This window comes from Lucilia cuprina, chromosome X, assembly GCF_022045245.1.
Source record: "Lucilia cuprina isolate Lc7/37 chromosome X, ASM2204524v1, whole genome shotgun sequence".
Classification (NCBI taxonomy): Eukaryota; Metazoa; Arthropoda; class Insecta; order Diptera; family Calliphoridae; genus Lucilia; species Lucilia cuprina.
In genome coordinates this window covers 8,010,838-8,028,363 of record NC_060949.1, presented here as the reverse complement: position 1 = coordinate 8,028,363, position 17,526 = coordinate 8,010,838, and the positions used below count along the sequence as shown (strand labels likewise).

Sequence of the window (17,526 nt, the reverse complement as noted above, 5' to 3'; positions counted from 1 at the left end):
AAAAATTATAAACAGATTCAAATTTATAAACATTTTTTGTTTAATAGAAATTCAGCAGTTTTTGAATTTTTTCTCAGGTGCAGGTACAATGTCAAACTACATATAAAACAATTAAGAGTGTACAGTGGGGCAGAATGGAAATTTTTTGGAAATAAATCTGGCGTTTCTAAACGGCTGATCCGATCGGGATAAAATTTGGCGTGAGCGTAGCCAAGGAGTATTTTAAGTTTTGAAGATGAACCCCGCAGATGCCCCAGGGACGGAGCTGTGGCGGCTCAAAGTAGGGTACCTACGACCTGTAAAGTTTTTAAACACGTTCCATTTTTTGTTTTTCACCCAAATACAAAGATTTTTATATTTTCTGAAAGCGCTTGACGAGATCTTGAAAAAACATGCTTGGGCATACTACTTATCTCTTATAATATCCGAGTTATAGGCATTTAAAAATTTAGTGATACAAAACACTAAGATACAAGTAAAACACAATTTAATACAATATCATCAGTTAGTATAATAGCTTTTTTATTTGAACTGTTTATCTTAAACATAATACAATTAATTCTTACAACCTACTTATATAGTTAATTCCTAACACTACTTATTTTCTATAAAATAATCTGTCATATCGGTATACATATCCTGAGGGTAATATAAGTCCTTTAAATCTTCCTCGTTTTGAGATGATAGAGTTTCATAACAAATCCATCTTTTTCGCATAGTTGAAAGAACAGGATCAGAAGATAGAAGTAAACTATTAAAAATATCTTCATTCTGTGATTGCCTGGAGCATTTTCTTAAGCTGAAAAGTTGAACGTGCTTAAAATCTCGATTCCTCGCTTCCTGGGCTTCTTCTGTTAACTCTCCAAGCGGAAGAATATTCGATTCAATTATTATTTGACCATGACACAATACTTTGTTTACTGTTGGTGTTAGTTCCCTCCATGGATACAGAGATACAAGTAATTTAGAAATTTCAGATGTAAGTATATTCCCCAAATCGATTTTCATTAATTTTATGTTTACTATTCAGTGCCATTAAAATAGTGATAACTCTTCGAAGCAACTCCTTGTCGATTCCAGTTATTTTTGAAGTAATTTCAAAATCACGAAAAACCTTCTCGCCGTATTACCGTCATTTGTACTACCGCAACTTGGAAGTGGTTTGTCGATGTTTAATCCCATCTGAACTTTAAATTCTACTTGGATTCTGCTTTTTTCCGCAGCTCTCAGTTCTTTCAATTCTTCATTATTTTTTGTTGATTTAGTAGATTCTCTGGCACACTTCTATATTTGAGGTCGTATGCTATGTGTAAAAAGTCTACTTTTCTACTATATGTAGTTTTTATATAATTTGAAATCTTTCTGGCCCTTTTGAAGATACACTCCATAAAACGGAACACAACTCTTCGTACTTTAATGTAATCTTCATTGTAGATTTATTAAATGTGGTACTTAAAATCTGAGAAGTTTACTTATATACCAATTCTTGTCATTTCCGATACAGGTATTCCAAAGTAAAAAATTACGAACAGTCTACCTATTAACATTTAGGACTATATTACTATAACCTGTAATTCAGTCATTGATTTTTCTTATTAGTGAATGAATCGAAATTATCATTACCTGTATATTTTTACCTACATGATCATAAACGAAACAGAACGAAATGATTTGTCGAAAAAATTTAGGTAAAAAATAGTTAAAAATTTCTGAAAATTTAAGCATAATAGGACCTTTCAATTATAAGGATAAGCAAACAAATAGAAAATAGGTAAATATAAGATTTAAACATGTTCTGTCATATTTAATACTAAAATATGAAAAATATGAAATTAAAGGATACAGGTTTAAATGAACATATTTTTGAATGTAATTGAGATATTGGCTTGAAATTTTTTGTAAAGGGTCGAGAATTTCCATATCTAACTAAAATAGATATTAAGGGATAAATATGGACTAAATTGTTGTAGCTATCTGCGACCCTATTAACGTTTTGATATAAATCATAGTTTTAGAAATTTAACAAATATGTAATATATGACAAAATCTTTATTTATGAACAAAACTCAATGAAATCTTCAACGCTTGTTAAATTTGTCATTTCAAATAAGAAAATGCAAAAAAAAATTGAAAAGGTCAAAGGGCATCCCGCAATTCCCAAAAATAGGAATGAAAATCCCAAAAATGGGATTTTTTACATTTTTGCCCATAGGGTCCACATTTCTTTCAGGGCTGCGAAAATACTTTTGGATTAAATAGAAAACATATTGAGGTTTCCAAAACTGCTGTCAGTTTTCTGATCCCAGCTTTGGGATTTTAGAACATGTCGCCCAAAGTTGAAGTTTTGATAAAAAATAGGTCATATTCGGAAGGACGCAGTGGCAACATTTTCAAAAAATAGGACAAGTTTTTTACGCCAAAGCGTTCTGCGTAAAGATACCTTTTAGAAAAATATAAAATTGTTATATGTTCTTAAAGAAAATTTTATTTTATTAATAAAAGAGTTAAGACACATTTTGGGCAAAAAAACGGCAAAAATCTAAAATTTTTTGAATTTTTAAATTAAAAAACGTATATTTTTGGATCTGTAAATGACATTGATCTGAAATTTTTTGTATATTATTGGAAATGTTGTTGTCTAACTAACAAGAAAAAATTGAGTCCATTTGGTCCAAAATTACGCCCGGTATTCAAAAAAAGGCGGACCAAGGTATGGTAAATTTTGTATCACTAAATTTTTAAATGCCTATAACTCGTATATTATAAGAGATAAGTAGTATGCCCAAGCATGTTTTTTCAAGATCTCATCAAGCGCTTTCAGAAAATATAAAAATCTTTGAAAAACAAAAAAATGGCACGAGTTTAAAAATTTTACATGTCGTAGGTACTCTACTTTGAGCCGCCACAGCTCCGTCCCTGGAGCATCTGCGGGGTTCATCTTCAAAACTTAAACTCGAATACACCTTGGCTACGCTCACTCCAAATCGGATCAGCCGTTTAGAAATGCCAGATTTATTTCCAAAAAAATTCCATTCTGCCCCACTGTGGAGTGTTATATTCATCATTATTATTAATATATTTTGATATTATCGATCTATGTTGAACCATATGTCAATATTAATATGAACATCGGGGAAATATTTAGAAGAGGGCCTTTAATAAGGTGGTGACCTTAGTAGGTCAGTTATAGACCGATTTCCTTTATATTTGAAAAAGGGTTTTTGGTTAGTACAAAACTTGTTTATGTAAAATTTGATCGCTGTACTAGCATTTTTAAGCTAGTGATGAGATTTAAGGTCATTTTTTTAGGGGGGCTTTACAAGGGTAATAGGGTTAATTAAGGACCGATCCTTATAAAATTTGATAAAGAGCTTTTAGCTCTCACAAAACTTGCTTATATAGAATTTTACTGGTGACTCACATTTTTGAATCAGTAATAAGCCTTAAAGTCATTTTCTGAAGGGGACCTTATATGGGGGGTAGGGCAAATTGTGAACCGATCCTTATTCTTATAAAACATGTTTGTGACGAATTTTACCGCTATAGATGCATCTCTAAGCCAGTTATGAACGACAACGTTATCTGAAGGTCCTTATTTAAGGGCTAGGCAAAAACGTGGACCGATATTGCCCACTTTCAGTAAGGATCGATTCTTATAAAATTTAACAGAGAGCTTTCTGCTCGCACGAAACTTGTTTATGTAGAATTTTACCGTTTTTTGAGTCAGTAATGAGCGTTAAAGTCATTGATGCTTATGTTAGCTAGATATGGGCGATGAAGTCATTTTCTGATACATCAACTATATGTATCTATGCAAAATTTCAGCTTGCTGTGTACTTCCATTCGGACTGTACCGTGAAAACGAAAAGCGCCCTATTTATATATATATATATATATATATATATATATTATATATATATATATATATATATATATATTATATATATATTTATATATATATATATATATATAATATATATATATATATATATATATATATATATTATTATATATATATATATGTATATATTATATTTATATATATTATATATATATATAAATTTGGCGATTTTCGTAAAGTTTGCGTTTTTTATAATTTTTGCGTTATTTTTGGGGATTTTTATATTTGTTTTATTGATATTGACAGTTATTTTTTAAGTTTAGTTTTTTATGTAAGGGTCTTTCTAAAATATTTCAAGCAGGGTTCGCTCCCTTACCCTCTCCGATTTGGAGAAAATTGGTTATCATACTCTTCAAATAAATACCAAATTCAAAGTTTTAAAGAATTTTCAAAATCGTTAATTTTTAGATTATAACGAAATATTTTTTCTCAAAGGCATGAAGTTTAGTATAGTATATTTTCTAAACAATTTAAATTGTTCGATTTTATTAATCTCTGTCTCAAATTTATGGTTATGTGTTCTAGCTTGACAATTTTTGTTTTCAAATAAGGATAATAAATTCAAAAACATTTTTGAGTGTTTTTTTCGAAAATTTTAATTATTTTTGTTCATCGAGATACGAGTATATTAAACATAATTATGAACTTAAAAGCCCTATTTGGCGGGTTCAGTTCTATGGGGCCTAGTTGAAATAATGTTCCAATGTTAACTATTTTCAATAGGCTTCATCTACAGCACCATAAAAGATCATGAACCAAATTTAATTGAATTATCTCCAAAATTGCTACCTGTAGTTTGATTACAAAGTTTACAAGCTCTATTCTGGGGTTCAGTTGTATGGGGGCTAGGTGAAATAAACGACCGATGTTAATCATTTTCAATAGGCTTCCTCTACGGTATAATAGAAGATCATGTGCAAATTTTATTGAATTATATCCAAAATTGTGACCTGTAGTTTGATTACAATGTTTACAAGCCCTATTCGGGGGTACAGTTGTACGGGGGCTAAGTGAAATGATTCTAAGCCGATTAGTATACTTTGAGGTGGGTATAGGACCAATATTATTGTTCGTTAAAAACATCAGCACAAACCCAATATACCCTCCCCACTAAAGTGGTGTAGGGTATAAAAATTAACAAGAGCTTCTTTTTAAAATATAATCTACTCCCTAAACTCCAACATTCTTCGAATTTTGTCGGACAGTATTATTCGAAACCGTTTTTTTAAAGTATTTTGATATTCGAAATCAACATTTAGAAAACACCAACAGTAGTAAAACAGAAAAAAAATCGGAGTCGATTACCCTAGTATCAAATGAAAGAGGATAATCTATAGAAAACAAAACTATATTTTTGTTTTAGTTTCCAGGACGAAAAAGTGTAAATAATGTCTTTTTAAAATGCATCCTCTAGCACATACTTAAATATTGTTCCTTGATAAATAAGGAAATCTGTGTTAGTAAAAAGCTGAACATTACTTTTTGGACTTGAACAAAACCAAATACTCGTGAAAGCAGAGATTGCATACAGAAGAACTGGGTAGAGTAGAAGTGGGATCATTCACCATTGGGGCACATCTGTCAATGGGAATAACTTGAAATCCAAATAATGTATTTTATCACATTATCAAGTTCTGTTTTCGTTTATCGATTATCTATCATCTTGAAAGTTTAAATGATTAATTTTACCCATGAGGGGAGGCAGACATGATTAATTGTTTTTCAAAAGTCTGCGCAAATATTTCACAGAGTGTATTTCTGATTTCTGAATTAAAGTATAAAACAGCAAAATACGTTTTTATATATATATATATATTTTGTTTTATTGTACTAATGACAAATCTACCCCATCCCCTTGACGTATTTACCTCATGGAAAATACTTAGGAAAGAATGAAAGAATTAAAACTATCTAAGTATCCGAACCAAGAAAAAATTAAGAATATGTATTGCAGTTTTAATTTGAGGCCGTCTCAAAAAAAAGTGGCCCCTCTTCTACCCTACTCAGTTTTTCACTTTCTGAATTTTTAAAGGACATCAACATATTGATGATATAAACATTTAAATAAATGTTTTTATCCTTATCAATATGTTCATCAAATTAAAGAGGAGGATCTCTGGAAATAAAAAAATATATATTGTTTTATTTTTCAGGTTGAAAAGTTATAAATTATGTCCTTTAAATATATTATTCCTTCAAATTTCTAAGAATTTCCAATACATATTTTATATTGTTGTTGTTTCTATTAATCATTACGAAAAAAATAATATTAATTTTTTTGCCCCAAAAAATAAAAAATACTATCAATTTTATAATTTCATCCTTTATATGGTAGGCTAACATTTTAAAATGATATTGCTATTTTCAGAGACGTCCTATTTATATGTATTGAAATCAAAACGAATTTTATCGAATTAGTAAAGTTATAGAGTTTCCAAAAAAATAAAAAAATATATCTTCTTCTATATATATAAAAATGAATGTGTGTTTGTTTGTATGTTTGAACGCTATAGACTACTAAACGTCTAAACCGATTTGCTTGAAATTTTTACAGCGTATTCCTGTATGTCTGGAATAGGTAATTGGCTACTTTTCATTTTGAATTTTCATGTGGGCGAGGAGCCACGCCCACATTAAGAAAATATAAAAATTGTATATTTGAGATAATAATAGTTAGAGTCCTCAAATTTTGTCGGAGGCACTTTAGTGTCAATAAGTATGATTATCTATATATATAAAATTCTAACGTTACTGACTGATTCACTGACTGATTCATCATCACACAGCCTAAACGGTTAAAGCAAAAGAGCTGAATTTTGGACAGGGGGTTGGCCTCCCACCAAATAGATCCACTAAGACAAGATTTTTAGAAATTCGAATATTTAGGGGGTAAAAATGGGTAAAAACGGGTAAATTCGGTAACCTCATATCTCCTAAACTAGAAAAGATATAGAAATAGTTTAAAGCTTATCGTCGTTCATTTAAAAAATAAGCGGAGTGGTCTGGTACTTTTTTCAATTTCGGCCCCTTTAGGGAATAAACGGGTAAAAACTGTAATTTGGTACTTTTTTGCACCCCATGTATTTTTTAAACCAGTGAACATTTAAACAATATTTTTGACGAAAAAATAAAAATATAAATTTAGTACTTTTTGGTTATACGGATGTTTAAGGGGTGAAAATTGTACCTATTGTTGGTACTTTTTTCATAAAACATTGATTTTGCTTTATTTTTTTATTATTATTATTATTATTATTATTATTATTATTATTACTTATACATATAAATACGGGCTATAAATAAACGGGCTCCCACTACGATGTTGCAACATTTTTGAATAGAATTTTTATTTCGTTAATGGGTAGAAAAAAACTACCAAAAGGGGTAAAAACGGGGAATTTGATTTTATTCAAACACAATGATCCAATTTAAATAAAATTTTTAAATTTAGAAACACAAAATATGCTAATGAGGTGTACCAAGTGATATTTTTTGGTACTTTTTAATTCTTCATCTGATACTTTTTGAGTTTTCTTTGATATTGAAACCGAAACATGAAATTAATAATAAAGGGACTTTTCGGTACTTTTGAATTAAAATTAAACCTAGAAGCATGAAATTAAGCATGTAGAGCCTGAGAATCTATAAAAGGGGACTTTTTCGTACATAGACTGGTACTTTTTGAGTTTTCTATTAAATTTAACCTAGAAACATGAAATTAAGCATTTAGACCCCGGAGTAAATGATAATATATAAAAGGGGACTTTTTGGTACTTTTTCGTTCTACAAAAAATACTTTTTGAGTTTTCTATAAAATTTAACCTAGAAAAATTAAATTAAGCATGTAGAGCCCGGCATAAATGAGAATCTATAAAAGGGGCATTTTTGGTACTTTTTCGTTCTCAAAAGGTACTTTTTGAATTTCCTATAATATTGAACCTAGAAACATGATATTAAGTATGTAGAGGATGGTACTTTTTTGTTCTTCAAAAGGTACTTTTTGGATTTTTGTATAATATTGAACCTAGAAACGTGAAATTAAGCATGAAGTGCCCGGAGTAAATGAGAATCTAAAAAAGGAGACTTTTTGGTACTTTTTCGTCCTTCGATTGGTACTTTTTGAGTTATCTATAAAATTTAACCTAGAAACATGAAATTAAGCCCGGAGTAAATGAGAATCTATAAAAGGGGACTTTTTGGTACTTTTTCGTTCATCAAAATAAATTTTCTATAATATTTACCCTAGAAACATGAAATTAAGTATGTAGAGCCTGGATTAAGTGAGTACATATAAAGGGGGACTTTTTGGTACTTTTTCGTTCTTCAAAAGGTACTTTTTGGTTTTTTGTATAATATTGAACCTAGAAACGTGAAATTGAGCCCGTATTAAGTGAGGACCTATAAAAGGGGACTTCTTGGTACTTTTTCGTTTTTTAAAAGGTACATTTTGAATTTTCTATAATATTTAACCTAGAAACATTATATTAAGCATTTTGAGCCTGGATTAAGTGAGATCCTATAAAAGGGCAATTTTTTGTACTTTTTCCTTCTTCAAAAGGTGTTTTTTGTGTTTTTATAATATTGATCCTAGAAACATGAGTTAATGATCCTAGCATGTGGAGTTAATTAGAATCAATAAAAGTGGGCCCTTTGGTAGACATAAAACTAAGCAATCAGGGACTTGAGTGAATGAAAATTTAAACTGGAATATTTTCTGGTACTTTTTTATTCTTTAAATGGTACTTTTTGAATTTTCTATAATATTGAACTTAGGAACATGAAATTAAATAAAATAGGTCTTTTGGTACTTCACTGGTACTGGTGCTTTTAGAGCTTTCTAAAATATTGAATACATAAACATAAAATTAAACACGCAGTATCCTAATTGAACGGAAATTGAAAAATGATACTTTGGTACTTTTTTGTCCTTTTACTAATACTTTTCTATAATATTGAACCTAAAAGCATAAAATTGGACATGCAGCTTCCTGATTGTATAAAAATCTGTATGCGATTTTTTTAGTTTCTGCTTGAAAATTAAACATGCGTCTTCCTGATTTAATGAAAATATATAAAAAGGCACAGTCTGGTACTTTTTCGTTCTTCAACTGTTTTTTTTAATTTTCTGTAATATTGAGACTAGAATCATAAAATCAAACTTAAAGAGTTCTCTAAAAGTGGAATTTTTGATATTGAGATATATATACATTTAAAATAATTATATTTATTTTATTCCATTACGATGAGGGTAGCGAAGCACACTGGATATAGCTAGTATGGTATAAAATGTGGGCGGACTAGCGTTAGGAAGCGTGGCCCCTCCCATATAAATTAAATACAAAAATTCGTTTATATTGAAAACTATTACAGTTAGAATCTAAAATTTTTGCTCGAATAACTTTAACATCCATGTAAACATTTTAAGTAATAAATTGGCGGACTACCCATGAGGGAAGCGGCACCTCCCATATTAATTAAAAACAAAAATTCATTTATCTTTAGATAATGTAACAGTGAGAGTCCTAAAATTTTGTCGGAGCCACTTTAGTGTCAATATGATTATTTAAGATATAACTGTATATATATAGAAATTAATGTTTGTATCTTTGAACCTTATACTACTATCCGGCTGAACCGATTTTCTTGAAATTTTCACATCTTATTCCTGTATGTCCGGAATATGTAATAGGCTACTTTTTATATTGAATTTTCAGGAGGGATCCACGCCCACTATAAGGAAATATAAAATTCGTATATTTAAGGCGAATTTGAAGAATTTTGACATTTACCCCCTTATTCACAAACAATATTTTTATTTTATAAATGGTTTATAAATTAGATTTTGTATGGAAATTTTTTTTATAAAAAATTTTGTTTGTGAATAAGGGGGTTAGAGTATAACGATCGAACTTTTAGTATAATATAAAGATAATATATTTACAATACTTAACACAATTCGCAAATTTCAATTTGCCGATTTATATGAAATTTTGGTTTATAAAAGATTTAAGTATAATTTCATAAAAATATTAGTATTTTTAAGCATGTTATGAACGTTAGTAATTTTCTAAAGCCATGTCCAAATGTAAATGTTTGAATATCAATCAAACTCCAACAATAGTTAAAAAGCCATTTTGTACCTATGTATATCGGAAATTTATTGTACACCCAGGATGTATGTAACATACATGTATGTAACATACTGTAAACAAATTTTCAGCATTTTTAAAACTTGTTGATGATGTAAAATATAATAAATTAAAATTTTATAAAAAGTTCGGCGATCTGTCAAAATTTCGCCGAACACCGAACATCACATTTTACCGACACTACTGATTACTGAAAAAATTTCCGTATTCAGTAAGATTTGCATTAACAGTATTTTTTACTTTTTACTAAAAAAATTTTGAGTTATGGCCGATCATACCAAAATAAAAGTATGTCACAAATTTCATCAAATTATTATAAAAAAGATAACCTGTAGCGTTAACACATGCTTTAGAATGGCAGACATAGCTATATCGTGATGCTAAGTTGATTGGTATACCAATGAGTGTTTGACCAATATTTTTTAGTGTTACAAACAGCAGCTCCCCACTATAGTGATGTAGTAGGTAGGGTATAACAAGATATTTATACTCTTAGTCAGCTTAATACATATTGGTTTGTACGTACCTTCGTTAATAGTTTTAAATGCTGATGACGACATCTGTTCCGAGTCCAAATCATCGTTAATGTTATTGTTATTTAGAGAGGCACTTGAAGTTATACTAGTATCCAAATTTGGATTCGTTTTTAAGGCACGTTGAACACGTTGCGATGATCGTACGAGTTTCTGATGATAATTACTATTGCAATAATGTTTAAAATGTATAGTGTTAATAATAGGAATGACATTAACAGATAAATGTATATTGCTGCTACTGGAGCTTCTATTACTATTGTTAGTATTGTTATTATTATTGTTGTTGTTATTATTGTTATTTTTGTTTTTATTTTTATTACCGCTATTATTACTATTGTTATTGCTATTATTATTATTGTTACCACTTTTAGTTTTCATTTGATTGAAATTGTCCATTTTGTATTCAAAGTTCGAATTTACGCTATTAGTTGTTGTCTCCTTATGGCTGTTCCCGGTTTGTTGGTGTTGATGTTGTTGTTGCTGTTGTTCGTGTTGTTGCTGGTTCTGATAGTTTATAATTACATTACAGTTAACAATTTTTGGTCCTTCGAACCATATCAGTCCAATGAGCAACCAGACAATATTTGACTTCGAACCACGCACCCGTCTTATAGCCCGTACAATTGGAGGTTTCATTGTGACTGGTGTTGCAGATGTACCTGTTGCTGCTAAAGAAAACTCATATGTTGTGCATATGTTGGGTGTTAGTAATTTTGCCGTTTTTTTATGTAGTCTATTAACGAATTTTTTATGCATTTTTTTTACTTTTTGTCGTTTAACACACTGTATTAGCGTGGTATAGAAGTAATGTTGCGGCCTATAGGCCTTACAATGTTGATGCCGACGTCGCCGTCGCCTTCGTCTTCTTTTATTTTGTTTGCATCTGGAGAAATGTTTATGGTATCTATTGAAAAGATAATTGTAATAGTGATGGTGATCATAATTAGCCCCGGCGCTTGAGGCACAAATTACTATTAAAGCCATTACCATCACAGCGACGTGAAACTTCTTCCATTTTACGAAACTTTGACAATTTTTTACAGTCACAAGATATTGCGGTAATAGTGAGCAAAACACATCTAATGCTATCTGGTAATAGTTAGGCTTATACACAAACATGGACCTGCCATCTATCATGTAGAGAAAAGAAAAGCTTTGGCCATCTATCTCGTAAAACAGAGAATAACTTTGGTTGTTGCACTTGACTTTCCACACACAGTAATCTGCAGAAGAACGGTAGGCATTTGAAGAATAACTTTTTATCTTGTTGAGGAGAAGCAATGCACGAGCTTTATTTGTAAGCGCGTTACAGAGGCAACAATGATTGTAGACACGTTCACAGTAGAAGTGGCAGCAACATCTGGATGAATAAGAACCAACACCACTGATATGGTTGAAATCCGGCCAACAGCAGATGTAACAGCAATATTGGAAGTTTACATCATGAAAGGATATCAGAGATTTATAGAAGCAACAGCAGTAGATTTTATTGCATAGGGTTGGTACATAAATGTAGCAACGCTGATTCCGACAGCTGCTACAACAGTAGCAACACGTTCTACAAGAATACTGGCAGAAACAGCACGTATGCCAAACAATGCCAGTGCAGTAAGTCAGATAAGGTATTTTGGTTGCGTACGACGTTGTAAAAGGTGAAATTTTGACTTGAGCTGATTTATGATGCTCTTGTAGCAACAATATTTGCTGATACATGTTTCCGCAGAAATGTGAGCATCGTTTACTTAGGCCACGTCTGTGGCGGGATGTGTCGCTAAAACTGTTATTCTTAATATTTTCATTCTGTTTATCATAGAATTCTTGATAAACTGAACCGCTGTTATTATTTTCGCTTTCCTTGTGACCTTCTAATAACTCTTCCGATTCAGCAGTAACATTATCATTATCTGAACCCTGATGACATTTTTGCCTCTGATAATAAACATGAGTGAATAGTATAAGTAGCAACAAGTCTCCCATGGTAGTGACGTGACCGTAACTAATTGCACCAGTATTTTCGTCTCTTAAATTTGCCTCAGTACTAGTTGTGCTGCCTTTTGCAGTTTGTGAAGCCCGCCACGTCAGTATAGCAAATATATATGACAATGTGCGTTTTTCTCCCATTGCAACATTTCGCTTGCGCTGCTGGTCACTCTTAATGGCGGACGACGTAGAACATGCGTAACAGAGCTTCTGAAAATAAGCATTTAAAGCTGACCAAAATCCAAAAAAAGCTAAACTAATATTTCGTAAATTACGCAATACTAGGAGACAAATTTCAAATGCACTAGCTAACATCATGCATGCCAACAATTCAAAAATCCAATTAAAATTGTAGAAGCTGTTTTGGGCTTTCTCTGGAACATTATTTGGAGCAGTAGTATTGGTAATGGTGTTGGCATTTCTGTTATCAAAAATATTGACAATACCAAAGGTATGTTCAGTTCTATTTATAATACCAGCTTGTGGCACCCAAGAAACAACGATATCGTTTATGTTATGTTGGTTGCTATGCTGCATTAAATCCTTTGTTGGTAAAGTGAGCTTGGCTAGATGTTGTTCTGCATATATACAATTAGTTTTAGTAGTAAAATTACATGGGATTTTTGCCAGACGCATATTTTCTTCGATTGCTATGGCTTCTGCCTCATCTTCGCCCACAAAACGTCCGCCATAACTATGTAATTTACGATTGTGTTCTTGCTGTGCCAAGCTTATATTTATTGAGCAGGCTATTGTTAAAATAACGGTAAATAATAATTTATTGCATTTAATATATATAAGGGACCGTCGCAACGCAATACGTTTTTGAGTGTGGCATATTATAATACTGTTTGATATTATTCCCATAACCGGATTCCTTAGAAAATACATGCAGAAGCAGTCAATTGTATTCACTATTAAGTGTCTTCATTAAATTCTCATTACACTTCGTATAGTTCAGGCGAGTCCATCCGTTTGTATGGTAAACTGCAAAAAAAAATATTTACAAAACATTATTTTTGAATCTATAAATATAAAAATTAATGTGTGTTTGTATGTTTGAATTTTATAGACGACTTGAAATTTTCACAGTATCTTTCTGTATGTCTGGAAGAAGTTATAGGCTACTTTTTATTTTGAAATTTCAAGTGGGCGATATGGCACGGCCCGATTAAGAAAACATGTATGTATGTATGTATGTATGTATGTATGTATCTATGTATCTATGTATGTATGTATGTATGTATGTATCTATCTATGTATGTATGTATGTATGTATGTATGTATGTATGTATGTATGTATGTATGTATGCAGTTACAACACATCTATGGCAATACGCTAAAATGGCGCTCCTACAAGACTAGGCTGAAGTAATCTAACAGTTCCCATGGAAGGGCCATTTCTAGCAATACACACTATACAGCTCCGGCACCATGTCATAACATTTATTGAACGACAGATCCAAAAATAATGGGATTTTACTTTACTCATGGTTTTACGTATACACAAATGACCCCCGATTGCTGAATTGTGAAGCTGGATAAGAACTGTAGCAATAAGTTCACGTGGTAGAACCGCCAACAACTTGGTACCGCTTTTAGGATCTAGATATGAATAACAAAGTATGTCATCCTGTACAAGATCATCTTTAATAATAGCCGGCCTGTCTGGACGGAATCCATCTAGGACCCACCTTCTGAACTGTGCTAGTACTGCATTTTCTGTTGCATATCAACAAGATTCTCCGACAACACCATAGCATTTAAAATATCTAGGGATTCTTTCTGATCGGCTCTAATACAATGGTTACAATCGCTGTGTTTTTTTACCAGCACGATTTTGGATTTCAAATTGGTATTCTTGCAAACGCTCTAACCATCTAGCCAGTTGACCTTCTGGTTGCTTTAAATTACATAACTGTCGAAGGATATGAAGACATGAAAACATCATTCATTCGGAAAAGCAAGTATTGGCGCTGTCGTAAGTTTAACTTTTAGAGTACTGAATGAGTCCTTAGATACCAGAACCTTCCAATCTACTACCATTTCTATCTTAATTGGACTTGGTTCCAAACCGCAGCGACCAACCAGATATTTAACACGTTCTTTAAAAAAGTTGCACTTTTATGGACTATGTTTTAGTCCAGCCCTTTTAAGCCGTTCGAAAATCATTCTTTGGTTCTTCTAATAAAGAGGAGTGGACAGTAATGTCATTTAGATTAACAAGGGCACCTCTCCAAACTAAACCCGAAAATAAGCCATTCATAAGCCGTTCGAAAGTAACCGGCGCCCAAAGGGCATTACTTTGAATTGCCAAAGACCGGAACCGCAAGTAAAAGCCTTTTTTTTTCTTTAGAACTGGAATCCATTTCTACCTGAAAGTTCATTGGGGGACCATAAAGTGTTGGCAAAATCTAATCCATTCTGGGCAGGGAATAGGAATATTTTCTTGTGACATCAATAACTCTACGGTAGTGCACACAAAATCTAGATGTTCCATATTTTTTCCGGACTAAAACCACTGAACACTATACATTAGAAGGCAATGTTAAAGGTCGTTCAGATGTATTGGCTATACGTATTGTTATGGAACTTGAAGCATCAACAAAAGTACGACCGATATGTACTCCACATTGAAGTTTCCAGTTTTCAACAGCTTCAAATAGAAGAGCTTCATTTTGTTCACCATAACCACGGCTGGCCGGCATAGTTTACTATTGGAAAAATTAGAAATTTCGATAGGTTGTAATAAATAAACTAAATCGAAATTATGTTAAAATAAGTGGAACTTTATGCACCCCTAAACGTAGTTTCATCTCAGACAAATCGAGCACAGCACTTTGTTTGGAAGGAGTAGTATTATCCGATTGATTGACAGGTATTTGTTGTCGTTCGTTAGCTTGTTGTGATACCATCATTGCCCATATTCGACCTTTGCTTCTACAGGCCGAGGGCTCCTCGTTTCACTGATCTTAATCTGGCTGAAACCTACCTTAATTGCTACCCCTGCGTCTGTTATTTGTTATACGGTGATCAATTGGTTCCACTTCATATAGTTGTCGTGGCCGATGCCTAGATGAACGTGCTTGAGGTTCCTGCACCACTAACACACTTGTCACGGAGGCCATCGACAAATTAGTTCAAAAGCGATTCAAACCAAACCAAGGCTAAGAACCATCGAATGTTGAAATAAATGACTGCCTATTTTGAACATTTTATGGATTTTCATTACCAATATTGGTGATATGGGGAATAATATTAGAATTATTGGCTACTTCTTCAACAAACTATTACAAACTTCTAATAGGAAATGAAAGGCACATTATCATCTTAATTCCTTTTTCCATCACAAGTGTGATCTACTTAATTCTCAACAGTTCAGTAATCTTTGGAAAAACTCCGCACATGTCAATTGGGTTTCGACGTCTGCTTGACATTTTTTTATTGGTGCCCAATAAATTGAATTCAAATGTAGCACCAGTCACGATGCGAGTTAACCCCTATCCATCAAATTAGTTGCCAAAATCTGTATCCGTTCATTCATAGCTTCCGTAAATGTTTGTCACGTTTTGATTTACGCATGGAAGAAATCTTTTTGGAGATTTGATCTGATCAAGGACCCTACACCTGTAATCAATCCAACTTCGGTTTGTGCAAAAATTAAATGATTTGTTTTTATTTTATTTACTTATTCATTTAAATGTTTTTATTAAAAAAAGTTTAATTAATAGTATTTGTTACATTCTGATTCCCGAGAGGTAATATTACAAGTTTTTCTCTTTCGTTTTATGTCGCTCTTCTTCTTTCCCCGCTGATATTATTTTTTATGTTCTCCTTTTTTTGCCTTATCAATTATTTGTACTTTGTAAAAAATGACAGCATTGCAATATTATTGAGAGTAACTGCCTAGATAAACAATATTTTGTATTTTATTCATATGGGAGATATTATACTCTACATGTTCAGATGAATGTCAAAATTCTTCAGACATACGAATTTTCCTATTTTATTTGTAAGGGGGCTCCAAGTCTCCCAGATGAAAGTCTGCTCTTTTTTCTTAAAAATGTTCAGATGAATATTACAGTTCTTTGTGTAAAATTTTAAGAATTTAGTTGTATTAATTTCTCATATTCCCCTAACGCTAGTTCGCCACTTTTTATCCTAAATAATCATATTGACACTAAAGTTGCTCCTACAAAATTTGAGGACTCTAACTGTTATATTATTTCAAGAAAAACGAATTTTTGTATTTAATTGATGTGGGAGGTGCTGCTCCCCTCATGAATAGTCCGCAAATTTATTACCCAAAATTTTTACGTAGATGTTAAAGTTATTCGTGCAAATTTAAGATTCTAACTGTAATAATTTCCAAGATTTTTGTCTAGAGGCTAGTCGGCCCTCTTTTTATACCCTACACTACTATAATGGGGAGGGTATTATACGTTTGTGCTGATGTTTGTAACATACAAAAATATTGGTCCAATACCCACCTTAAAGTATACCGATCAATTCAGAATCATTTTTTGAGTCGATTAAGACATGTCCGTCCGTCTATAATAACTTGATAATCTAATGAAATTGGGACCAAGCATCTTTTTGGCACAGGGACGAAGCCTATTGAAAATGGTTGAAATCGGTCCATTATTTCACCTAGCCCCCATACAATCGTACCTCCCGATTTGAACTATTTATGACATAATTACGTCAAATATTCTGCTATCTCTCTAAAAATTGGCACAAATAAGTTTTATATAAGTATAAATGACACTGCAGATTTTCGTAAGGATCGCCCTTATTTGACCCTAGCCCCCATACTTGCCCCATTTTAGGATGATTTTGTCAAATTATATTGAAAATGGTAAAATTGCACAAGGTTAACATGGACATCAAATGAATATTATGATAAAATATCAAAAATTATCGAGAGGAATAAAATCGATTTTCTAAAACTTTTCTGCAA

The 17,526-nt window shown here is 31.9% G+C and overlaps 1 protein-coding gene across 1 annotated transcript in view; it reads right to left on the bottom strand.

Annotated features, from left to right (window-relative positions):
- The window catches only part of LOC111686839, an 83,167-nt gene that overhangs the window by 40,815 nt on the left and 24,826 nt on the right, over positions 1 to 17,526 (bottom strand). Inside the window, exon 2 of the mRNA XM_046952738.1 lies at positions 10,577 to 13,553. Within this exon, the coding sequence (XP_046808694.1) occupies positions 10,577 to 13,457 (2,881 nt within the window). The 5' untranslated portion in view covers positions 13,458 to 13,553. The remainder of the gene's footprint in view (positions 1 to 10,576; positions 13,554 to 17,526) is intronic.